The 26,370-nt window shown below is 39.1% G+C and overlaps 2 protein-coding genes, 1 long non-coding RNA gene and 1 other non-coding gene across 9 annotated transcripts in view; 3 read left to right on the top strand and 1 right to left on the bottom strand.

The window, feature by feature from the left end:
- The window catches only part of TXNL1 (thioredoxin like 1), a 32,996-nt gene extending 19,320 nt beyond the window's left edge, over positions 1 to 13,676 (bottom strand). For 2 of the 5 annotated variants that reach the window (XM_034996183.1, XM_034996185.1), the window contains exons 1-3: positions 13,400 to 13,668; positions 2,677 to 2,773; positions 334 to 507 (exon numbers count right to left, since the gene is read on the bottom strand). In XM_034996183.1, coding sequence (XP_034852074.1) covers positions 334 to 507; positions 2,677 to 2,773; positions 13,400 to 13,497 — 369 coding nt within the window. In that variant the 5' untranslated portion in view covers positions 13,498 to 13,668. Of the gene's footprint in view, positions 1 to 333; positions 508 to 2,676; positions 2,774 to 13,399 lie in introns of all 5 variants that reach the window. The other 3 variants (XM_034996184.1, XM_034996182.1, XM_034996186.1) reach the window with 3 other exon arrangements.
- On the top strand, positions 10,876 to 10,980 carry LOC118004846. Its single transcript, XR_004677722.1, has one exon. It is a non-coding gene; the product is annotated as a U6 spliceosomal RNA (small nuclear RNA).
- Positions 13,677 to 13,761: 85 nt separating the features above from the next.
- On the top strand, positions 13,762 to 22,346 carry LOC118004668. The gene is made up of 4 exons (XR_004677665.1): positions 13,762 to 13,912; positions 16,297 to 16,355; positions 20,950 to 21,017; positions 22,102 to 22,346. It is a non-coding gene; the product is annotated as an uncharacterized LOC118004668 (long non-coding RNA).
- A 3,472-nt stretch (positions 22,347 to 25,818) lies between these two features.
- WDR7 (WD repeat domain 7) overlaps positions 25,819 to 26,370 on the top strand; it is a 347,094-nt gene continuing 346,542 nt past the window's right edge. The window contains exon 1 of one of the 2 annotated variants that reach the window (XM_034995695.1): positions 25,819 to 26,009. The gene's annotated coding sequence lies outside the window, so the exon portion shown is untranslated. The remainder of the gene's footprint in view (positions 26,010 to 26,370) is intronic. The other variant, XM_034995694.1, reaches the window with a different exon arrangement.

Here is a 26,370-nt window from a genome sequence, read left to right as displayed (position 1 = left end):
TTATCTGTAATAAAATGAAAATTAAATGTATATATAAAAATATATATACATTAAAAATGATTACATGTTTAAAACTGGCTATTAAGACAATTCAGAAATCAGTTTTAAAAAAAACAAGTGGCAAAAAGAATTATTTAGGAAAAATTGTTTTTGATGAGGGCTTAAGATTATAATACATACAAACAGAAGCAAAAACCCAATAATCAGCTAATGAAATTACTTTTAAAGATCTTATTTGAAAGTATTCTTAACTAGCAAAAGATAACAGTCAATTTCATTTTAACGAAATAATGAGAAAAGATATATCGTGATTTCACTCTTAAGTCTACCTACATAGCCTTTTGGAATATCCGTGTCCTCATTGCTTCCAGGGTCATTTTCTAAGTGCTGCTTGATTTTTTCTTCTAATCCAACAGCATCTGCTCCTTGATACTGATCAATTCTCACTTTGTTTCGAAAAAACAGAAATGTAGGTGTTGCTGATATATTGTTGGTGGCAGCTGTTCCCTAGAATTGGCAAGTTAGATGCCGTTAATGAATTAAAATTTACCTTAAACCACTCTGAATATTCATTCTACCTCTCTGTAGAAGTTAAATATCACAAGCATGAACAAAAACCACATAAAATAACTCATTCCCAATTGTTATTTAAGAAAAAGCAGGCCTATTACTGAGGGCACAACTACATTATCTCTAAATTCCCAATGAAGAACATGCATTTTTATCAATTTTAGTGTTAAACACTTCACCCACCAGTAGAACAATTAGCTTCCAGTACAGAAATTATGCTTTATACCACCAGCTAGCACTTTCATAAGTACATGCTGTTTCTTAAATGGGGAAGCCCAAAAAAGGTGTTAATACGTCAACACAAACCACTGCTACTAGGAAAAAGTACAGATCTGAAAAACAGTAGCCCATCTCTCCATGAAAATGAAGTAACAACCTCACTCAACTTTACTCATAGAAATGACTTCTGGCCTCCCATCAAACACACTGCAACATTTACCTTTTAAAATTCTGCTCCACTCCACAATATTATAAAACTAAGTACTGAGTGGAAATTAGCTACTTAACCACTGACTCATGACTTAAACTTTTCATAAGTATAAAGGAAAGAGTTAAAGCAAACGTGTCATCTTGCATATTCAAATACTATAAAAAGGTACCACTACATTGTTTAAAGAAAAATAACCATCAAGTTTACACACAGATGTCTTCTCTAAACCTCAAAAATTAAAAAACAAAAAAAAAACCATGACTGACGTTTTAGAACAGTAGTGTCCAAAAGAAATATAAGACATAAATGTGGTGTATATATATAATCTTAAGTTGCCAGTATCCACAATAAAAAAGTACAGAGGGCGCCTGGGTGGCTCAGATGGTTAAGCGCCTGCCTTCGGCTCAGGTCATGATCCCAGGGTCCTGGGATCGAGTCCCGCATCGGGCTCCCTGCTCCTTGGGAGCCTGCTTCTCCCTCTGCCTCTCTCTCTCTCTGTCTCTCATGAATGAATAAATAAAATCTTAAAAAATAAATAAATAAATAGATAAATAAATAAATAAAAAAGTACAGAGAAACAACTGAAGTCAATTTTAATGCTATATTTTAGTGAATCCAATATTTGCACTTTCAACAGTCAGTGTAGAACATCAATGACATATTTTACATTTTTTTTTCATGCTAAGCCTTCAAAATCCTATGTGTATTCGACACTTACAGCACTCCTCAATTTGGATTTGCCACATTTCAAGTGTGCAATAACCACATGCTGCTAGTGGCTACCATCCTGGACAACAAAGCTCCAGAACAAAGCTCCTGAGCAGAGACAGGAACACTAAAATAAGGGCCAGTGATGCGAGCCCAGTAGTATGTGACAGAAGTACTAAGCAATATTATAGGGTTTAAACCAAACCCCAGTGCTCGCTTTGGCAGCACCTATACTAAACCGAACCCCAAACTACTCACTACAAACTATTATAACATTTAAAAATTCTTTTCACACTCAGAATGTATCGAAGACAAAACTTCACCAAAAAGAGGAGGTACACAGCTATTCCTTAATCAGAACTAAAGACTACATTTTTAGTGCTGGAAGGAACCTTCACAAATTTTTCCCATTAACTCCTCCTCCATATTTCCACATATGCAAACACAGAATTGTCACAGAGTCATTCCTACTAAGTAATCAGGGCAATCTCCCCACAACACTGTGGCTCAATCGACAGTAATTAACACTTTCAGGTTTCTGCTGAGTGTGCAGCTTTGAAGCTAATATTACAAATTGATCAATTCAAATCAAACTATAACCAAGAATTCTCTGCCATGGCTTTCAAATCAAACAATGCCTCAGCAGTAAAAGATAATATTCTCGATTTGCAGAAGATAAACAAAAAAAATGTAAAAAAAGGACTTCCAGGTGACTGATTTAGTTGAACAGCTTATCAGTTTTACATCAGAAAGATATGAATATCAACAAATTCAGAAGCAATTAATATTGAACTACCCTTTTTAACTAATGCAGCCACAATGACATTTGTAGTAATTCAGGTCCATATAACATTTTCCCATCTTCAAAGAAGTACTATGTGCATAAAGAGAGAAACAAACGAAGGATGATAACAGTGTTGAATTTCAAACCAATGTAAATTTTTTTTTAAAGGACTCCTTTCCCTTACCTGACACTGATGTACATCAACTTCCAAGAAAACTGCCTGTGGATACTTATTACTCATAGAACTGAATGCTGGGGCAATCCTTAAACACGGTCCACACCTGTGAGAAAGGTAAAATACATGCTTGGTAAAAAAAAAAAAAAGAAAGAAAGAAAAAAAAAAACCCCACCAAAAACTGTATTAATTTATACTCTAAAGAATTTGTTAATTAAAATATGAAATTAAACAAAATCTGATCATCCTAGCTGCAGTCTTTCTAGTCTTTTCCACTAGATTTAGATATACTTGCATCAATACCACATTGTCTTAATGACTACAGATTTATATTAAGTTTTAAAGTCTAATAATGTTAAGTCTTCTGGCTTTGTTCTCACTGAGAAAAATTAAAGATGGAAATAAAAGGAGGAATATACTATGCTTATAAACTGGAAAACTCAACAGTGTCAAGATGTCAATTCTCCTAAATTTGATCTTTAGAGTAAATGTAAAATCCCAGTACGTTTTCTTGCAGAAGTTAACAAGTTTAAATTCTAAAGTTTATAGGGAAATACCAAAGATAACCCAAGCCATTTTGAGGTTCAAAGCTGAGAAAATTAATTACTGAATATTAAGAACAATCACAAAGCTTTATAAATTAAGAGTGTACAGTATTGGTACAAGGACAAACAAACTGACCAAGATAAAAGAACAGGTCCAGAAACAAACCTATCCTCCACAGAGTAACCTGATTTATCAAGCATTTGACACAGCAGTGCAGTGGGGAAAGGGTGGTCTTTTCAATAAGCAGTGCAGTGTCAACAGGATACTCACATGGGAAGATACGAGTCTTGGCCCCTATACCTCACACCATACACACAACCAATTCCACATGGATTACATATCTCAATCTAAAGGTGAAACAGTAACAGTTTTAAGAAAAAATACAAAGGATACTTTCAAAACTTTGGAGTAAGCAAAGATTTCTTAAAACACAAAAAACACCAAAGAAAAGAGGAAATAATTGATATACTGGAATATACTTGATAAACTGGAAAATATTAAGACCTTTTGTTCATCCAGATACCATTTAGAGAGTGAAAAGACCCCACAGAGTGGTAAAAAATATATATATATCTGTAAAACATATCGAAAGGCTTACACTGCTAATATGTAAAGAATTCCTACAAATCAGTAAGAACAAGACTGACACCCAAAAGGAAAATGGGTAAACTCTTAAATCAGTACATGACAAATGAGGTTATCCTAACAGTCAATAAATATGAAAAAATACCTCACACTTCATTAGTCACTAGGGAAAAGCCAGGGAAATGCAAATTAAAACTACTCCCACCAGGGGCACCTGGGTGGCTCAGTCGTTAGGCGTCTGCCTTCGGCTCGGGTCGTGATCCCGGGGTCCTGGGACTGAGCCCCACACTGGGCTCCCTGCTCAGTGGGAAGCTTGCTTCTCCCTCTCCCACTCCCCTTGCTTGTGTTCCCTCTCTCGCTGTGTCTCTCTCTGTCAAATAAATAAACAAAATCTTTAAAAAAAAAAAAAAAAAAAAAACTACTCCCACCAAAATAGCTAAAATAAAAAAGAACAAAGTATTACCAAGAATGAGAAGCAACTGAATTGTTAGTGACTGTGCAAACTTTAGGAATATAACCACTGTAGGGGTAAAGAAAAGAAACTGGCATATCTGCTACACAAAGACCTATGCCTACCTCATGAGCATGTCTGAAGTATATAAACAACAGAAATGTCTACATAGGTTTGCCTTAGGGCACTTGAAAAAATATTGGTAGTAGTAATATTTCTAAGAACCAAAAGTAGAGACTACTCAAATTCTATCAACACAGAATGAGTAAATTAATTGCAGTTACTCCTACTGTGGAATACTATACAACAATGAAAATGACTGATGTCAAACGTCATGCAAAAACATTGATTAACCTCACAAATAATACTGAGAAAAGTAGTACGTTATATGATTCCATCTATGCACAGCTCAAATACAGGCAAAACAAATCAATGGTACTATAGACAAAGGTTACCTTTCTGAGAGTTAAAGACAGGATAGGGTCATGAGAGATATCAAAAAGCTAGTTATGTTCTATTTGTCCAGAAGCTCATTACATGGGCATGTGTGTTCAGTTTATGAAAATTAATTAGGCTATACATTTGTAATTGTGTATTATGTTGTATCTCAATAAAAATTTAGAGAAAACCTTGGCAATAGCAGAGAGGAGCACAAGGAAAAGCAAGTTCTGAAGTACGAGATGTTCAAACTCACAAATGTTCATCCTCAAGCTGCGATTGTCTCTCCGGTCTTAAAATTTTAATCAGTATATTCATCCCATGCCATCCTTAAGCCTCACACCAAAAAAGCTAAGAAAATAAGCAATTAAGTTCTTTAATATTAAACTTGGTGCTTCTGAAAGTAGATTTTTGGATCTAACAATCCTCAAAAGTCCTGAGACCAATTTGAAACAAACATTTAGAGTCACTAAACCTATGTTTAGTTTAGCAAAATACTTTGAGTTATCAGTAAGTCTTAAACATTATGGATGGGAGTACCAACTGTTATATCCTTTCTGAAGGGCCATTAATCATGATCTGTCAATTTTAAATGAACACAACCCAAGATTCAACAATCTCATTTGCATACATCTACCCTACCTAACACTCATTTTCGCAATACATATAACAAAGTTCAATTCAATGTTTCTAACGGTAAAAAACTAGAAACAATCTAAATGGCAGCAACAGAAAAATAGTTTAAAATGTTATGACACATTCATACCAGGGGATAAGGATAATTTGTAAATTTGTACTGTTTAAAAGAAAACTAAGTCTCATAATAAAATTCTCTATTACTACATTATAAAGGTGTGGGTATATACACACGTTAGGTGTGTCACACAATAATCAGTTAATTACTTCTGTAAAGTAGGACTGGAAAAGGAAGAGAGTTTAGGAAAGACTTTTAAATTATTCATACTTCTGTATCCTTTGTTTTTTTTTTTTAGGATGAACAGGTGCCTTTATTTTAAAATATTAAATAACTTGAGACTAGAGAATTTAACATTAACTGCATTTAAACAGGTGTCCCAAATGAAGCACAGCTATTTATGCTACACCACAACACATTCACTCCTGAAAAAAATCTCCCTTCTGCAGAAGTATGTATTCAAAATAAGACTTACAGGAAAAATCAGACTGAGGCAAACGATTTAAACCTATACAACTTTGTAAAAACATCCTTAAGACAAAACAGTAACGTACTCAGGAAATACTTGGGACAGTTGGGCAGGTGGCTCGGACTAGAGGCTACCTCAGCAAATATTTAAAATGAATAAAAACAATGGAAGTGCCTTTTCAGGTACTATGACAACTGAGCCACGGGGCTGTGGGAGGAAGTTCAGTACCAACCATGAAGCCCTCTATGGAGCAAGTGCTCCTGTTAAACTGGAGTAACTCTCTCAAAACAAACGCGGAAGGGAGCTTGCCTGTATCGCTGAGGGGTTTCTTCTTCCTGCTAAAGGATCTATTTCTATTTCTGTTCCTCACTATCTAGGAAAAACAGAATATGAACCAACACAACTTCCACATCATACTGAGATCATCACTCTATTCACCAGGCATGTATGAGCTAATCAGTGTTAAAAAAAAAAAATTTCTTGTAGCTAAAATAACTGTACTAAACTGTTCCCTTTCAAACTTTAACCTTATCTAGATCCTCTGTTTAATTTTAGTTAGCCATCACAGGTTGTAACTTTAGTCAAAAATCAAAGTAAGTCCTAGAACAAAGAAGCAGAAATAAATACAGCAGCATACTTTCACACTATAATCATTCAAATGAATTGATTAGTTATTTTAAGATGTTTGCCTGCTTAACATTAGCATTTAAGAATAAATTTAAATTTCCATTATTAGCTGTGCTCATGAGCAAGTCACCTGATTTCTCCATACAAAATGAGAAGGAACTAGATTCTCTAGCACCTTTCTCATATCTAAAATATTATGCCCCAGGGACATCTGGGTGACACAGTCGGTTAAGAGTCCAACTCCGGGACACCTGGATGGCTCAGTCGTTAAGCGTCTGCCTTCGGCTCAGGTCATGATCCCAGGGTCCTGGGATCAAGCCCCGCGTTGGGCTCCCCGCTCAGTGGGAAGCCTGCTTCTCCCTCTCTCTCCCCCTGCTTGGGTTCCCTCTCTCGCTGTCAGTCTCTGTCAAATAAATAAATAAAATCTTAAAAAAAAAAAAAAAAAAAGAGTCCAACTCTTGATTTCAGCTCAGGTCCTGATCTCATGGTCATGCGATCAAGCCATGTGTTGGGCTCCACGCTCAGCGCAGGGTCTGCCTGAGTCTCTCTCCCTCTGCCCCTCTCCCCGCTCCTCAAATAAATAAATAAATAAATAAATCTTTAAAATATGCCCCAAATATGCCTGAATTTCAGGATCACACTTTTTTCTCTTGTGCAACCCTTGATTCACAGCCCTGAAATAATATACAGTCACAGAGCCTCTGAACTTGTAAAAGTGACCACAGTTCATCTAGTCCTGAGGTTTAAAAAAGAAAAAAAAGTTATTTTTCTATCTCTGAACCTCTCTTTGACAGAAAGGTTACCTGTTAAATCTAATATGTAAAATGGATATGTAAGAAGGATTCTGACTTATGCTTTTTGAGAAAAACACAGCAGACAACTCTCCAGCTTTCTGCAATACATAAAGAATCAAACCCACAAAACTAAAACTTTAAAACTGACCTAACCTAACACAATTATTGGATAAGTAAGAACTGAAGACTGGAAAACTTAAATGACTTGCCCAAGATCAGGCACTCTAGTCAATGGCAGGGCCATAACAGAACAGTTAACTCCTAATCCAATCCAATCCAAGCGTTCTTTGAAAGCACCAAGTTAGGTTCATATGTAAGATTTTTGTTTACAGTCATAATATAAATACATTTTACTTAACGAACTTGCCGCTCTTCACTATTTGCTAAAGTATTTAGTGCTCTGCCTTGAGCAATAAGATGTGTAAACACATTGATGATAAATGGTAAGGAAAATGTATGTGCTTTCTGAAGAGATATTTTAAAAGTCTGTTTTTCCACAGGGCACAACTTTAAAGTAGGTAATGTCTAGATTAATTATATTTTAATTAGGGCAGGCATAATCATAATTGGTCCTATTAATAACACAAAATGGCTAGCATTCATTGAGCATTTACCGTATGTTATACAATTTACAAAACCCTTAAATTCATTTAAGCCCTACAATTCCTCATTTCAAAGTCAAGAACAATGAAGTACAGTGCTAGAATTTGATCACAAAACCCAACTCTTAACAGCTATTCCCAAAACCCCAAAACAGTGGCCTACACACTGCTTTTTGTTATTTCTAAATTAATTGTCAAGATTAAAACTATTTATATGCTCTCTAAAAAAATCCAGACAGATACCATTTTGTGAAGTTCAAATTCAGGCAAAACTAATCTGTAGTGTTAGAATTCAAGAATGAGAAGAAAGTGTGGCAGGGGATGGAGGGGGGGAAATCTTGATCTACATGTTGGTTAAAACAATGTATACACAAATGATTTGTCTACATTTCTACAGGCATGTCATACTTCAATTAAGAAGTATACTTTTAAGAAAAATTCTCTATGTTCTCTGAGGCCTCACTATGTGCTAGTTATCTTAAAGCTACTACCTACCTCTCTCATTATCTGCCTGGTCCCTATGGACTACTAAACCTGCTATCTCTGTAATTCATTCTGCAGCAATGGTGCATCATATAATTAACAACATATGTACACATATATACATATATATACTTATACATACATACATATGTGTGTTTATGTGTGTATATATATATATATGATGTGTTATCTGAACAAGCTACCATAACCATTAGAACTCAACATCCTAATACACACTAACATTCTTCCCGGATGGTAACACCTAACCAACTACAAATAGGACCTACTTTAACAAAACTGAATATATGGTAAATACATCTATAAAAATGATACATTCACAAATTAAAGATAAAAATCACACTCCATATAATTTCACTTATATGTGGAATCTAAACAAACGCACAAATGAAAAAACCAGAAACAGACTCATAAATACAGAAAACAAACTGGTGGTGGTGGGGTGGGGATTGGTGAAGGGATCAAGAGGTACAAACTTCCAGTTATAAAAAAAGTCATGGGGATGAAAAGTACAGCATATGGAATATGGTCAATAATACTGTAATAACTGTGTATGGTAAAAGATGGTAACTACACTTATGCTGAGCATTTCATAAACTGTATAACTTAAATCACTATGTTGTACCCTGTAACAAAATATTGTATGCCAAGTATACTTCAATTAAAAAACAATCATTCATACTAAGTTTTATGGGGAAGAAAATGTATATTCTTTCAGCATTGGGGCTTACCCACCAGTGATAACAACAAAACTGGCATTGCTTATTAATCAATCACTAAATGTATCTGAGTTTACTTAAAATGAGTAACAGTTTGGAAATAACAGTTACAAAAACATGTTACCACAGTATATAATTCACATATATAATTTCATTCTCTAAACAACAGTTAGGTTACATGTTACTATTTCCATTTTACAGGTAGAGAAAAGAATATCAGAGAGTGAACTGAACTGTCCTAAGTTATAAGATTAGTTTGCAAGCAGCTCTAACTAACTTTTTAGTTAGATACTTATTTAAAAATGTCAGGCTCTATGCAATATAGAGATGAACCTGCATTTCCTTTCTACTTAGGCTGAGAAGAACAAGAACAGCACTTTATAATCCAAACCGCATTCAGCAATGGGACCTTAAGTTATTTAACCTGTGATTCAACATCGTCATTTGTAAAATGGGGATAATTTCAAAGATTATTTTGAGGATTGAATAAGTCAATATAAATGTTTAAACAAGTCTCTTACAAAAGTAAGTAATATGTAAATGTTGACTGTTTTAATTGTTAAAAAAAATTAAATACCAGAGAAGGGTGCCAAGACCATTCACTGGGGAAAAGACAGTTTTTTCAACAAATGGTGCTGGGAAAACTGGATATCAACATACAAAAGAATGAAGGTGGACCTTTACACCATATACAAAAATTAACTCAAAATGGGTAAAAGACCTAAATTTGAAAGTTAAAATTACAAAATTATTTGATGAAAACATAGGGGTTAACTCTTCATGACACTGGATTTGACAACAATTTCTGGGAAATGACACTAAAAGCACAAACAACAAAAGATAAATTGGACTTCACCAAAATTTAAAGACTTGAGCATCAAAGAACACTATCGAGGAAGTGAAAGGCAACCACTGGGAGAAAATATAAATCATGTATCAGATAAGGAATACCCAAAATATATAAAGAACTCCTACAATTCAGTAACAAAAAACAAGTCACTCAAAATGAGCAAAGGACTTGAACAGACATTTCTCCAAGGAAGATAAATGACCAATAAGCACAAGAAAATATGCCCAACTTCATTAGTCATTAAGGAAATGCAAACCAAAACCACCAGACCACTTCAGACCCATTTAGGATGGCTATTAAAATATAAAAAATGTTGGCAGGTATGTGGAAAATTAGAACTCTCCTGCACTGCTGGTGGGAATGCAAAATGGCGCAACCACATTCCACTCCCAGGTATATACCCGAAAGAACTGAAAGCAGGGACTCAAAGAAATCCTTGCACACCAATGCTGATAGCAGTATTACTCAAAATAGCTAAAAGGTGGAAACAACTCAAATGTCCATCAACAGATGAATAAGCAATATATGGTGTATACATACAATGAAATATTATTTAGCTTGAAAAAGGAAATTCTGACACATGCTGCAACATGGATGAACCTTGAAAACATTATGCTAAGTGAAATAAGCCAGAAACCAAAGGACAAATATTACATAATTCTACTTAAATGAGGTACCAAGATTAGGCAAATTAATCCATAAAGACAAAAAGAAGTTACCAGGGGTGGGAGGTTGGGGGGTACTGGGAGTTCTTGTTTAATGGGTAATTACTGGTTAATGCTTTTACCTGAGATAATGAAAAAATTCTAGGAAATAGTGGTGACGTTGGTACAACATTGTGAATGTACTTAATGCCACTGAATTATACATTTAAAAATGGCTAAAATGATAAATTTCATGTTACATATATTTTACTACAATTAAAAAACTGAGTGCTCGCTTTGGCAGCACATATTACTAAAATTGGAACGATACAGAGATGAGCATGGCCCCAGTGCAAGGATGACATGCAAATTCATGAAGCGTTCCATATTTAAAAAGAAAAAAAAAAACCTGAAAATACTGGAGAGCCACTGAAGATCCTTAAACAGTGACAATCTGCATAACATTTTATTAAAATTAATAGACAGGTTAGGTATAACATTGAAGTGGAAAAAAAGGAGTAAGACTCAAAGTAGGGTTGGAAAGGAAACAGCTGCTGGAGAAAATCATGTTCTTGGCCTAAAATGGGACATTAACTTTGATCTAAGAGGTTTCCTACATGGTCTTCTGGATATAGTTGTTTGAGGGTCTAATACTGATACCCAGTTACCCCAGAGGGGTCACACTGACATAGTTTGTGTAGGAATACTAATGGCCAAAATGTTAAAGAACTTCAAGGTAAATATAATCTTATCAGATTTATAAATGTTAGCTATAAATATGCTTTTGAACTTAAAAGTTCTCTAAATTCATATTCTTTGTGCTGTTTTTCCAAAAAAAATTAAATTTTCATTGCATCAAAATACCTTTTTAAAAGTAAACAACACAGTGCTTTACCAATCAATGTCTGCAGTTGTTTATGGTTAAATGTTGCCTCATTGTTAATGGAAGTGTTTCCTTAATAGCAAAGTTTCCCTGCTTTTCTCACTTCAATTAATAAATTATTTATCACTGTCATCTGTGCTGCTATGATAAGGGAAAAGAGTATTTTATTGGGGGACGAAAGTCTATACACTCCTACAAATTAGAATTAGAAAAGTGAATTAAAAATGAGATTCATTGTTAAAATCATCTCTTTTCCAACTTTGGCCTAGGTACTTAACAAATGTACAGGTATCCCTCCATATTAAAAATATCGACATCACAAAACTGCTAAATGTGGGAGGGCACATTTATAGAATTTTGACATTCCTTTTAGACATATCCTTATAATGAAATTTTTATCTTCTTCAATTTAGTAAATATAAAAGTCCACACGTCAAATGGGTACTCTATGCCACCCTAGAAAATGCAGTATACTGTCCCTTTTCAATTCTGTATAAAAGAGGTTGGTGCAGGATTAAGTCCTTAATTGTTTTTATCTTATCTGCATCCCCCAAGCACTAAAACTATCTAATCCTAATGCCACCACTTATACACTCAACATTTATTGAATCACATTCAGGAGCCCTTAATCACTTTTTACCCTGATTAAAAATACTGCCTTATGTTTATATAGTTACCTGGACAATTAAATGTGATACATAAATAGTGATACCTGTAGTAGATTTCTCCAGGTTAGTTTAAATGTAAATAACTCCGGGGGTCAAGATAAATCAAATGGAGACCTTTAATCCTTCTAAGTTAGAAGATACTGACATACACAAGGGAAGGTCAATAAATACACACAGTCGCTGAAATCTTGGTTCCGAGGGCCTAGTTCCAACCTGTCACTCTTACAGAGGTACACTGCACACTCAAAATAGAAAATCCACCAGCTCTGGGCGCCTGGGTGGCTCAGTTGGTTAAGCAACTGCCTTCGGCTCAGGTCATGATCCTGGAGTCCCGGGATCGAGTCCCGCATCGGGCTCCCTGCTCGGCGGGGGGTCTGCTTCTCCCTCTGACCCTCTTCCCTCTCATGCTCTCCGTCTCTCATTCTCTCTCTCACAAATAAATAAAAAAAAAAAAAAAGAAAATCCACCAGCTCTGCGACCAATAAATTATGTTGAGATTTACCAAAGTCAGTTAAGCATCGTTCAAGATCTCTGTCCTCTTAAACCATCAAGTCAAAAATGGAGTCTATTTGGCCAAACCCAGATGTTTGGATATCTATATTGTATATATACTCGCTCTTCATTCCTGTGATCAGATGCAGTCGCACACATAACGGAGCCTAAGTTACAAAGTTACTAACCAAACGAATAACAAAACCATTAAGAAAATTAAAAAGCACTCGGACCCAACATTAATTTAAAATGCATTAAATGAGCCTCGGGACTAAGCACTACGTGGATTAGCTGAATAGTCCCAACTGAATTTCCTAAAGGTCTTACAGAAATGCGGGTGGTGAAGAAAGCCCAAGTGTTCGGTAAATTAAGATTTCAGGGTTTCTAACATGCAAGTGACAGCTGGCTCCCCGAAACGAATGGGACGGGTGAAAGCAGGGGCGGCTGTAGGAAGACTCCGACAGACCAGAAGGAAGAGAAGTGGGCCACCCCCACGTCCAGAGCTCGTCCGAGGATGCAGACGGGGCGGGAGGCGATCTCCTAGGCTAGGGAACGCGGATGGCCAGGCCTTCGTGCCCCCCAGAGACGCCCTTGTGCACCACCGGGGGCTCACACCCAAGAGCGGAGGCCTAACTGGGCAGCGGCCTGGGGCTGCGGCCAGCGCCGGACGTTCCGCAGCAAGAGATCGCAAGGGAGTCGCGACCCGGAAAAAGTGAAGGGAGAGCAGGGACTGACAGACAGCGCCCGCAGGGCTCGCGCCTGGCCTCACCCTCGCATGGTGAACTTGACCACGGCGAGTCTGGAGCCCGCGCCGCTCAGCTCCGGCTGGAAATCTGGGTCGCTCCCGACCGGCTTCACTCCCACCATTCTCAGCCCGGCAGGGCGGCCGCGACGCCACCGGCTTCAAAACTGAAGAAGACTCGGGAGAGGAAGGGGAGAGGCTCGGAAAGGCCAAGGCCTGAACACAGGAGGTACCGACCGCAGCGTCTTCTCCGGGACTCTCAGTGCCGAGTCACGCCAGGGAGCCGAGCGGCCGAGGGGGTGGGGACGGGAGGGGGGAGGGGAAGGGAGAGGCGAGGGAAGGAAAGGCGTGCGGCACCCAGCAGCCACCGCGCGACAGGGCCGCCGGCGCTTGCGCACGTTAGCGTCATTTCCGCGTCGTCCGTTTTGGCTCCCACCACCCAATCCTAAGACGCGACCCCTGGCTCCACCCTCGACCGAGGAGGCCCCACTCCGGCTGGAGTGGCGCAGGCGCGGAAGAGTAGCAGTCACAAGCTCAGACGTGAGTGCGTTTCGGGAGTTCGTGTGTTCCTCCGCTGTTCCAAGATTCGCGGCTTCTACCGAGTTTTCTGGGGTGGGAAAGTAAAAAGGTGATCCCTTTTTCCCCGAGGCTTGTGGCTGAGGTTTTTACCCCAGTGCTGGAAGGATTACTTTGTCTCGTATTCGGGACAGATCGCCACGCTAGACAAAAAGAGACTTTAGGTACATTGATTTACGGATCTCTTGATAAAAGGGTGCTTTCTCTCTGCATTCATCCACAAAATATCATGCACCTGTTTTTAAGTTGTGCCTGAAAAAAAATGAAAGCACCATCCTTCCTTTAGAAACACAGTCTAGTGATAGACGTCAGCAATAGAATAACAAGTATGCAAAGGAAACGGTGGGGACAAATGAGACAGGAGGATGGGGCAGGGTAGACTTGCTAGAAATTGTGGCCCCTGAGCTGGATCTTGACAGAAGAAGAGAGCCAAATGGTGAGAGGTGACAGGAGTATTACAGGCAGAAGAACCAGCAGTACCGATTCGTGGTTGGGGAGGGCTGATGATAATAATAATAATAATAGTTAATACATTATGCGATAGACAAGATACATGCTCTTTGTGTATATTAGCTCGTTTAATCCTCACAACAACCCTGTGAAGTAGGTTCTGTTATTTCACGGTTAGACGAATTTTCCCTAGTTCACACACCTAGTAAGAAATCAAATCAGCATTCAAGTTGAGGTAGTCTAACACCAGTGTGTTCTTTTAAAAAGTCAGGCTACTTGACAAATGATTTGCTTTTGGATTTAGCTGGGGTGATGAAACTGAAGAGGAAGATAGAGGTCTGATCAGGACTAGCTTAAGAAATTTGTATTTTAACATGAATGCAATGGAGTAATCACTGTAGGGCAATTTTTTTTTTTTTTAATTACAAGAAAGTGTCTTTAGAGAAAGCCCTGAGGTAGCAGTGAGGAGGCTGGAAGGCAGTAAGACAAGTTTAGGTTACTGTAGTAATCCAGAAAGTGAGTTATGGGAGCAGCTGAAGTGGAAATGAAGAGGACATGATTATTTGAGAAACAATTAGCAGCTAAAAATCACAGGATTTAGTGACCAATTGGAGCAATTTAGAGCAATGACAGATGAAGGAGTCTAGGATAGTGAAATATTTCAATCTCGTGGCTTTTTGTACTGAGTTAAAATGCCAGTAGGACCTCTAGGTAAGGAGTATAGCGATAGTAGGAAGGTTGAGTCTGGAACAAAAGAAAAAGGAGTAGGCTAAAGTTGCAGATTTGAGAGTCATTAGTTTTAAGGGTGAAAATTGAAGCCCAGGAACACAAACAATTTGAAGGCCAGATGGCAATTGTCCCATTCTACTGATGATGAGGCTCACTTCCAAGAAGTGTGTAACTCATTCAGTTATACAATTGTACAGCTGCTTAGCCCTCAACATTGTACCCAACATTATATTGAAACAGACTTTATATATGTGCACAGAAATTTTTAGCAGGTGTTATTGCAAGGTGATTCTCTGCTGAGTGTTTTTTCCTCTACAGTTTACAAATCTCTTCAATAATTATAAATAGTATGTATAATAAGAAGAAAGAAAGAAGGTGCAGCTGGGGGAAAAAGTGCTATACAAAAATTCTACAAAGGCCCAAGTTTCTTCCTTACCCTATTAGTAGTAACTAAAACAATAATATTCACAGTTAATTGGTCTCCTATGAAATTTAGGTAATGTTTAATATCATTAAGTAAAATAAGCTTTTGGTAGATGAAATTTTCCCCCCAAATGTTATTTTTTTAATTTGTTTATACCACCCTGAAAACCCCATTTACTAGAATTTTCATGAAAATTTTAGAAAAACTTACCATTAAACTTCTGCAAGGATGACTTGTGATTATTTTTAAAAGGATGATACACTTCCTACATTCCTGAGATGAACATATTCAGAAATGCAGAATACACTGCACATTAACTCCCTTCACACCGTCCCTCACTTGGTGGGCATCACTCTTAGAGGACACGGTTTCCCAGGGTCTATTTAGCCTCAGCCTCAGAATTCTATTCAGCTCCACCCACTACCAGAATCAGCAGTCAGGATGAAACCTATTTGCCATCTCACGTCTTACTATAACTGTTACGTCCTGAAATCCGTAGATCTCGAACTGCAGTGAGCTCGTTAAAATGTGGGTTTCCGGTGTCACACCCAGAAATTCTGATTCAGTAGTCCTAATGCATGGCCCAAGAATCTGATTTTTAACAGGCATCCAGAGTAGCTGATGCAAGGAGTCCATATTTTGAGAACCATTATTTGCTCCTACTTGTCTACTGTCACATAGCATTTAGAATGCATTTAATATGTACAAGGTACTGTGATAATGCTTTGAAACACCTTTCTTCCAGGGACATCAAAAGGGAGATAAGACACTTCTACAAAAGCTAATAATACAAGGTAAAATGTGGTAAGTGCCATAGTAGAACTATAGATAACATACCATAGTGGTTGAGAAAAAGAAGAGAACATTTCCAGGTGGAATGAGCAGAGAATGCTTTATGAAGTAATATGTTTTTGTTTTTTTTTTTAAAGATTTTATTTATTTATTTGACAGAGAGAGAGAGTGAGAGCAGGAACACAAGCAGGAGGAGTGGGAGAGGGAGAGGGAGAAGAAGGCTTCCCGCCAAGCAGGGAGCCCGATGCGGGGCTCGATCCCAGGACCCTGGGATCAGGACCTGAGCCGAAGGCAGACGCTTAACAACTGAGCCACCCAGGCGCCCCATGAAGTAATATGTTCTAATATTCAGGCCTGGATAAAAATAAGAAATGCATAAACTTCTTCATTCACAGAAATGACTCCTGACTTTCCTCTTAACTCATCAAGAATATAGTTCACTTTAGACTCACCCATTTTTATCAAGCTCAGCCGGTCACTAGGGGAAGCTTTTCTACCATGACTTGTAGCTGCCATGGGTTCACTTTGCTGACTTTACATATAGGTATGTCAGAGATACATCATCCATGCCTTTATTTCTCCCATAGCCCTTTGCCCATGGTAGGCACAAAATAAGTATTGGTTGGATAAATGAATGGCTAGGAAGCATAATAAGTACTACTGTCAGTCCACAAAAAGCAAGGATACAAGAAATATTACTTTGATGTATAACTCAATTTCACTTTGACTCTGAATCCTCACCCTCCTCCTGTAGTCAACTAGAACAAAAACAACCTTATCTCCTCCTCTGCCTGCTTCAGAAATTGTACCAAATTTCTGGATTTAGAGTGGAAGTGGGGCTTTGGAGTGTAGATGTCTAGGAGCACTGTCTCTTTCTACATACCATCTTTCTGCTTCATGTGACTACCTCAGGGATTGGGACCCTTTGTTTGAAGCTGCCTGTAGACCCATCTGCCTAGATGCACCAGTCTGCCATTTCTTCCAGGGTGTTCACTTCGTCCCTTCTCCCCTCCATAAAGATTTTCCCTCGTTTTCATCAAGAGTTTTATAGTTTCAGCTTTTAAGTTTATTTGATCCACCATCCACCTTTTTGAGCCAATTTGATTCTAATCATTTAAAAGTATTCTCATGATAGGAAAGAAAGGCACAATTTTACAGTTTCATATATATTTGTGTGTTTGTTGGGGAGGCAGTATGCAATAACCATAAAATCTCTGATACGAGTTTTTTTTTAAATGTAGTCCTCCTGTAAAAAGTGGAGGAAATGCCACTTTCTGATTTTTTGAAGAGCAATTGCAAGAATATAATGTAGAGAGAACTTTTATTCTACAAAAAAAGTCTTCATAAATTCCTCTGAGATATAATATACCTCTTTAAATAACTGAATTTGTATTTGCAGAAGCCCAAGTATATAGATTTATTGATGAATTCCATAAACCATATGAAATCCCCCCCACTAACTTATCAAAATTACAACTACCCCAAAATGCCTGAGGTGCCTGGGTGGCTTGGTCGATTAAGCGTCTGACTCTTGGTTTCGGCTCAGGTCATGGTCTCAGGGTTGTGAGATCAAGCCCCGTACAGGGCTCTGGGCTCAGGGAGGAATCTGCTTCTCTCCTTCTGTCGCCTCCTCTGTCCCTTCCCCGCTCATGCTCTCTCTCTCTCTCAAATAAGTAAATCTTAAGAAAATAACTTCTGCTTAATAGCTTATTATTACCTTATTCCTGAAGAAGTAGAAAACATGTATCTGTTTAATTCTTTAATCAACCTGGTAATTTATTTAAAAAACAATTTTAGATAAGCTTTGATTTATTCTTAAAGTCTTGAGGGAAAAATATGTAATTTATGTAATATAAGTATTAAGTAGAAAGGACATCGGCTTCATAATTTCCAAACCTTTTCTAGTTGTAGGCTTTTAAATTTGAAAATTGAATACCATTTCTCATGGCTGTCCCTAGGTGGCGCAGTGTCTTTCAGTCAAAGGGGTATGATTTCCCCTTGGATATCAAATGCTTTTTTTTAAATTTTATTTTATTATGTTATGTTAATCACCATACATTACATCATTAGTTTTTGATGTAGTGTTCCATGATTCATTGTTTGTGTATAACACCCAGTGCTCCATGCAATATGCAATACGTGCCCTCTTTAATACCCATCAGCAGGCTAACCCATTCCCCCACCCCCCTCCCTTCTAGAACCCTCAGTTGGTTTTCAGAGCCCATAGTCTTTCATGGTTCGTCTTCCCCTCCGATTTCCCCCCCTTCATTTTTCCCTTCCTACTATCTTTTTTTTTTTTTTTTTTAACATATACTGTATTATTTGTTTCAGAGGTACAGGTCTGTGATTCAACAGTCTTACACAATTCAGAGCGCTCACCATAGCATATACCCTCCCCAATGTCTATCACCCAGCCACCCCATCCCTCCCACCCCCCACCACAAATGCTTCTTTAAATAATGCTGTCAAGTCCCCAGACGGACCATTTGCCCCACTAACACCATATTCCTTAGTTTTGGATGCTAGGCAGTGTCTTGGAGGAGAGAGTTTTCTACGAAATCGTGGAGTGACCCATCACTGTCATAAATCTCATCGTCCTAGAACATACTGAAGAAACTTGCTAGCAATTCTGAGTCAGTTTTGGATGTTTCCCAGGAATGTAAAACAGCTTTTTTATTCTGAAATTTATATCTGAAGTTCAGAAGTCATTAAGCTGCCTAGAGTTGCTATTAATAAGGCCAGATAGATAAATATTTCTATCACTTCAGCCTTTGAGATAAGGCTCCATATTTTAATTTTTTAAAGAGTGTGTTGGGAGTTCGAATTAACTCTTTGAACCTGAAAAACTACACATGCCTTCATATAACTGTGTTTTCACTTAATCACTCGTAAAGAGAGTTATTTTTTGGCTTAAGGTAGTGTAGTAGAGATTGTCTGATTAGAATGTACACTTAGAGAAGAAATGCCTCCCAATAAAGACTTTTGCTGTGTCCAGAACCCTCTCTCAGGCATGCCCTTGAGCAAACACATACACCAAGCATACACAACCTCATCAGTCAGCCCATTCCTGAGGGGCAGTATGTGCATACTCTTAGTACCTCTGAGGGCCAGGCACTGCAGACATTCAATAAAAATAAAATGTATGGGGCGCCTGGGTGGCTCAGTCGTTAAGCGTCTGCCTTCGGCTCAGGTCATGATCCCAGGGTCCTGGGATCGAGTCCCACATCAGGCTCCCTGCTCGGCGGGAAGCCTGCTTCTCCCTCTCCCACTCCCCCTGCTTGTGTTCCTGCTCTCGCTATCTCTCTCTCTGTCAAATAAATAAATAAAATCTTTAAAAAATAATAATAATAATAAAATGTATATTAGCTTCTATCCACTAAGGAAGTGGTTATTTACACAATGTTAAACACAGTATTTTCCACCAAAATTCAGAATATTAGAATCAGAAGAAAATAAGGGGGATCAGACCCAACTGGTAGAAAGTACCAAAGCACACCACTTCTCACACTGCTTTGCACTAATTGTAGATGTATCTCTCTCCCTGCTAGACTATGAACAATTTGACCGCAGAACCAGGTTTTTGCACTATCTGAATGTCCAGCTCAGCGTAGCACCCAATACCACTGGATGTTGAATAAATGATGCTTTCCACCTTGCCAAATTATATTTAGGACAAGTAAAAGAAAGTACTGTTTCATGAAAATAGAAATAAAGTTAAAGTACTCATAGACACTGCCCCCGGGCCCACCCAACCCAGATTATTGTGGAGCAAATGCCAGGCATCATATAATTTCATCTGTAGTATTTTAGCCTGCATGTCTAGAAGATAAGGATTCCTTTAAAAATAACCTTCATAACCAAAATCCCATTATCACACCTAAAATGTTAACAATGCTTCCTTAATATCAAATATTCACTTAATGTTAGAATTCTCCATTTTCTCCTAATTTATTTTATGACTTATTTGAATCAGTATCAAAATAAGGTATATACATTGCATTGGTTGATATGTCTCATCTCGGTTCTTTTTTTTTAAGATTTTATTTATTTTTTTGAGAGAGAGAAAGAATGAGCTGCGTGAGGGGCTGAGCAGGGAGCCCAATGTGGGGCTCGATCCTGGGACTCTGGGATTATGACCTGAGCCGAAGGCAGACACTTAACTGACTGAGCCACCCAGGCGCCCCTGTTTTATCCCGTTTTTATTAAAACTTTATTTCTTTTTTCTGAATTTTTATTTGAAACGATTCAAATGGACAGAAAAGTTGCAGCAGCAACAGAAATAGCAGTAGCAGAAGTGGAGGAAGAGGGAGAGGAAGGTGGCACAGTGAGAAGGAGGGTGCACTTTCTTGCTAGCCACTGGGGACTCCCCAAGAAGAGTGTGCTCATGACTAACTTTGCTGTGCTCAGATGTTTGCCAGGGCTGCCCCAAGAATAGGTAATCCCAGCTGGAAAGCTGAGGAGACCCTGAAGAAGCTTGTAGCAGGAGCAGTAAGCAAGCCCTCTCCATGAGGCTGGAAAGTGGAATTTCCTGGAAGGAAAATCTGGGCAGTGCATCTTTGTGTCTTCCATGGTCCACTTTGTGACATATGGATCCTCTACTTGGCAGGGGATTGAAGAACAACTCTCCCCAGGCTCTGGTGGTTCTCTCATCCTGACAGGAGAAAGAAGAGACAGGTTAGTAGGACAAACTACAACCCTTGTTGCTACAGCCTATGACAGTGCATCATGCCCTTTATCTCCCCAGGCTCTGGTGGTTCTCTCATCCTGACAGGAGAAAGAAGAGACAGGTTAGTAGGACAAACTACAACCCTTGTTGCTACAGCCTATGACAGCGCATCATGCCCTTTATTTATTTATTTATTTGAGAGAGAGAGAGAGCATGGGGGAGGCACAGAGTGAGAGGGAGAAAGAGTTTCAAGAGACTCTGTGCTGAGCACAGAGCCCAATGTGGGGCTCAGTCCCAGGACCCTGAGATCACAGCCTGAGCTAAAACCAAGAGTCAGCTGTTCAACCAACTGCACTACCCCAGCACCCCTCAAGTCCTTCTTTACTATCCTAATTTCCCCTCATTGATCTTGGTAGCTTGATGAGGGACCCCAAACCCTTGTTTGTGAGGAGCTCAAGCACTCCCAACTTTAACACCTTCACACTTTTCTAGAAAGTGTAAGTATGGACCAAATAGATTTCTAGAGAAAGACATCCTGTTACTTAGAAGAAATTGTTTGATTTAGTGGAAGTCATGAGATAGGAAAAAAGAAGTCTCACCAGTTGACTTTCATGTCACGTGAGAAAGTACAAAGGGAAGCTCTTAAAGAATTATAATTACACAAAACCATGCAAAGAACACTTAACTAATCTACTCTGCTGCAATATGATAAAGTGTGAAGACCCCTAGTACTAACATGAAGCTCCCAACCGTGACATGACTTCTAGGCGAATGGGTCCACTAAGGAAGGGACAGAATTAGCAAAGTATTAGGCCCTGTGGGGAGCACCAAATCACAGATTTACAACCTACAGGAAAAAAATAATAGCACACATGAAACAATCTGGAAATGACAGTAATAATGAGGCTAGTTGGATCACCAGGCAGAAATTTGTAAAATGCAGGAGCAAATCTCCTTGCCTTTTGGAGAATCAACTTGGAACTTAGAAAGTCCAGGAAGTACTAGTGTATTGTAGGGTAATTGCTACTAAATTCTAAAGAATCTGTGTCTTCCATGGTCCACTTTGTGACATATGGATCTTCTTCTTGGCAGGGGATTGAAGAACAACTCTCCTCGGGCTCTGGTGGTTCTCTCATCCTGACAGTAGAAAGAAGAGAGAGATTAGTAGGACAAACTACAACCCTTGTAGTAAAACAAAAAAAAGTTTTATTTTTTTAATGCCCATATCATTAAACCATAGCATGTTAAAATTTTTGACCCTTACCCCATGGGTTCTGTTTATGGTTCTTTTCTGGTAACAACTATACATTATTGGTTAAAACAATGATGACAACTTCTCCTTTGTCTCCATGCCTCTCTGTCTCCTCCACCTAGTGTACATGATGCACTGCTGCTGGACTGATTTTTGTGGCTGACACACCCTCCAGGGATTCCCCAGTGAGCCACACTCTGTCCAATCCTCCCTCCTTGAGTGCACATGATACCTGTCACTTGCTTCTAACCAGTAGAATATGGCAAACGGTGATGGGCTGTCACTCCCTTCGTTAAGTTACTATCTACAGATTTATCTATCTTTATCTATATCTATAGCTACATAACTCCATTTTCCTTGCACCCACTAGAGAGATGCTCTTTGCTGGCCTTGAAAAAGTAAGCTGCCACATGAAAGGTCTTTGGTAAGGCTCAGGTGACAAGGAACTGTAGGTGTCCTGTAGGACATGAGAGTCCTTAGTCATTTACCCACAAGGACAGGAATCAGATTCAGATTCTTCCCTAGTTGAGCCTCCAGATGAGATTGCAGTCTGACATCTCAATTGTCGCCTTGTGTGACCACAAGCAGAGGACCCAGTTAAATTGTGCCTGAACTCCTTTCCCATGGAAACTTCGAGGCAGTACTAAACTTGTGGTAATTTGTTATATAGCAATAAAAACAAATGTAATGTTATTAGGAAAAGCACCACCCTATATATTGGTCAAAAGTGTTCAGTGGCTTTTCACTTCCTTTAGAATAAAGTCCTGAAGGCTTCTAAGGGTATTCAAGGCCTCTCCTTATCTGAACTTATTCTATTTTCCCCTTGTTATTTTTTTATTACTGGGCTTAGGCCCAGTCTGAGAAAGACTGTATCAACCAAAGAGAGAGTTCCAGGGCAAAGATTGCCCATTGAAGGAGTCCCTCATGGGGCAGAAATAACTAAGTCTTAATACCACAGTTTCCCCTATATCTGCTTTATGTCCCCTGTACTTCACTTCCAATTTAACTCTCTGTTTATTATATATGTGTCTATATATATTCATGTTTTACATTTCATATGTTATATGTATACACACACTTGGAGACATTTCAAAACTAGCAACAAAATTGTTTTCCTTTCCCAGTTCTTCCTATTCCAAATCCAATTCATTTTTGTAGACCTCCATGAAATCTAATGTGATTATCCTTCCTCATCTCAGCCTAGAAGTAACTCATCTCTTCTCCACTACTCCTTATGTACTCCTTATTTCTCATACTGTGCTATATTGTAGCCATACGTCTTGGGGGAAATTTGCCATTCTTTTTAGCTGCCCAAACACTTTCCAATGTTTAGAGAATTCCTCATTTTGTGAGCCTTGGTGGGAAGCAAAGCTTATATAGAACTGAATGTGCCAAATTCTTCCCTTCTTGGCTTTGCTTTCAGTTAAGGTTCAATAAATAGATGTTGAACTGAATTTTTTGGTTGTGTAAATCTTTTAAGATTTTCGTATAATTCCTCTAGATGACAGGAATAAATAAATAATTTACTCAAAAAATGTACTCAGGATCAACTACTGAAGGTCCAAGTCTTAATTTTCAGGAAGGTTACACATGTAAAATATATATGTGCATATAAAAATGTGTGAATTTTTCTGAAACAGAAGCATGTTATTCATTAATATTTGAATCTTTATTTTAGTCATGTGGCTCAGGAGATTGTACGCATTTATATATAGACTTTGGCAATACGTTTTGTAAATTTGGTAGAGAGGGGCCGGAGTGTTTGTAGTCTGAAGGTTTCTCATTAATCTTCTTATTAACCTTTGTATTCCTGGGAAGGTATTTGAAACATGTAAGTTCAATTAATATTTGTTGAATAAAAGTCAACTTTATCTAGGAGGGATATTTTATAGATTTCCTTTACAAACCAAACAAGCTTTAATGAAGCCTAAGATTATCCCCTGGTAACCACTCTGCTTCCTATATTTCCAAAAAGTTCTTGTAAATTGTAAAGGGGATTATGAACTTAATGGTTTAAATGTATTCATCATTACAACAGAGGGAATGAGTATATTGAACCCAGCTGTCCAAAGAATTAATTTCTTCTATTTAACATAATTTCCCTGCTCTTCCTCTGCCCCCATGTGATTGCAAGGCAGTTAGTCAAAAGTTGAAGAAAATCGTAGAATCCCAATTTGCAGTATAAGACAATTTCAGAATTGCTGATTTTCAAGTGTTCTATTGATTCCTTGGTCAACATTATGATTTAGTTTTTCTCAAGATGGCAGCAGAGCTGGTCTCTACAAATAAACAGCATATAGGAAACAACACCTTAGACATAAAGGAGGCTAAATGGCCTAGTGAGGGAAAAGGGGGTGTGCCCCCCAGAACACTGATAGGTCTGCAATGTGTTGCAGGAAGGAGGACTGTCTATGCTGGAAAGAAGGGGAGGAAAGAGTTCGTCACTTGCAGGAATAATAAATTGACAGGAAGCCTTTTGACTAAACCAACACTTAGGTCTCTTTTGACAGGAAATAATCCTGTCTCAAGGAGTTGTTTCTGCCCTGTTCTAATCCCCTAGTCAATCCCCTGCTTCAGACGCATCCAATAGGATTTTGCTACCCAGGACTCAGTCCAAGGACCAGCAGCAAAGGGAACCTGGGAACTCCTTAGAAATGGAGGCTCTCAGAAACCCACTTTAGACCTACTGAATCAGAAACTTCATTTTGACAGCCTCCCCAGGTGATTCGTTTACAGAACTTACTTTTGGGGACTGCAATAGAATTCTTGTCCTATAAATCCGTTAGTGAGATTATGAAGGACAAACTGACCATTCATTGGCTACCAGCATCGCACCAGTTTTTCCCTTGGCTACTATTCATTCATTCAATAAATATTTGGGAGGCAGATGGGCAATCATAATAAGTAATTAACATTTATTGAGCTCGTTTAGCCTCCTAGATACCCATGAAGTTATTATGCCTATTTTTTATATGGGGACTTGAGGACAATGAAGAGAAGTATCATACCCCAGATGACAGTAACAGATCTCCCGCTACACCGGGCTCTACCGCCCACACAGAGAGTGTACATTCATTCCCTCTTCTCTACAGGAATGTTGCACAAGGTCAGACTTCCTTTAGTCCAGAAGCAGAGTTCCTCCTCTGGCTCTCTCTGTCGTGGGCAACATTTAAGTTCGAGGTCAGAAGGAAACAGTAACTGAATTCCAGAGCTAACACTTTCCAAGTGTCTGGACAGAGTCGCAGGGCAGAAGAGTAAACTTGCAACATCCTGGGAACACCTAGACTTGCCATTTCATTCTTCCCTCCATCTTGGTCCTCCTAGGATGGGCATTGGAGGCGAGACGAGAGCCTAGACCAAACTTCCCATAATAAAAATGGCGGCCGTGCACTCTTTGCCCACAGTCGACACCCTAGCCTCCGTTCCGTCTCCTTGGTAACGTGGCCGGCTTCTCTGGCTCCAGCCTCGGCCAGGCATGTATGCAAATGATGATCATTTCCCTCCCCCTCATTTTTGCGACAGTTGCGCGAAAGTCACGGCAGTTGGGTGTCAGCTGATTTACTGCAGCGGCGGCAACGGCAGCTTGCAACCTCGGTGGGGAGACGCCGGCTGGGCTCGGGTTGTGGTTTGCGTACCCGGATTTGAGCACCCCACATCTTCCTCACATAACGTCCTCGCCTTGTCCACCTTTGACGGGCGCCCATGGGTGGTGGGACGGACATCGCGGCATGAGATGAAGCTGTGACAGGTGAGGAGGCTTTCGAGCTAATCCAGGGGGAACCCCAGCATGGGACGTGCTTGCAGTGAAGGTCAGGGGCCGCGGGTCAAGGGTCGCAGTCCGTTCTGGCCGGGGGCGGTGCCAGCTGTTCGAGCGCTGCTGATGGAAGTTCTGTCTTGACCGAGCCTGCAGGTTCAGGCCCACAGCTAGGCGGCTTTGCCTGGAGCGCGGATTCGGCCAGGGGTCTTTGGGGTTCCTTGGCCTGGTGAATGACAGTTGCTTCAGGTGACACTGGCCTTGGTTTTGAGATGGGACCGCCCTGCCCTCAGTGGCAATCTAAACAGTGAGGTGGTTTGTGGTGATGAGTGGGTGGTTATTGACTGCGCTTTCA

The sequence above is a fragment of the Mirounga leonina genome, unplaced genomic scaffold (genome assembly GCF_011800145.1).
Source record: "Mirounga leonina isolate KUSES-001 unplaced genomic scaffold, KU_Mleo_1.0 Mir_93, whole genome shotgun sequence".
Taxonomy (NCBI): domain Eukaryota; kingdom Metazoa; phylum Chordata; class Mammalia; order Carnivora; family Phocidae; genus Mirounga; species Mirounga leonina.
Note: the sequence above shows the minus strand (reverse complement) of the source record. Positions and strands in the feature narration are given on the sequence as shown.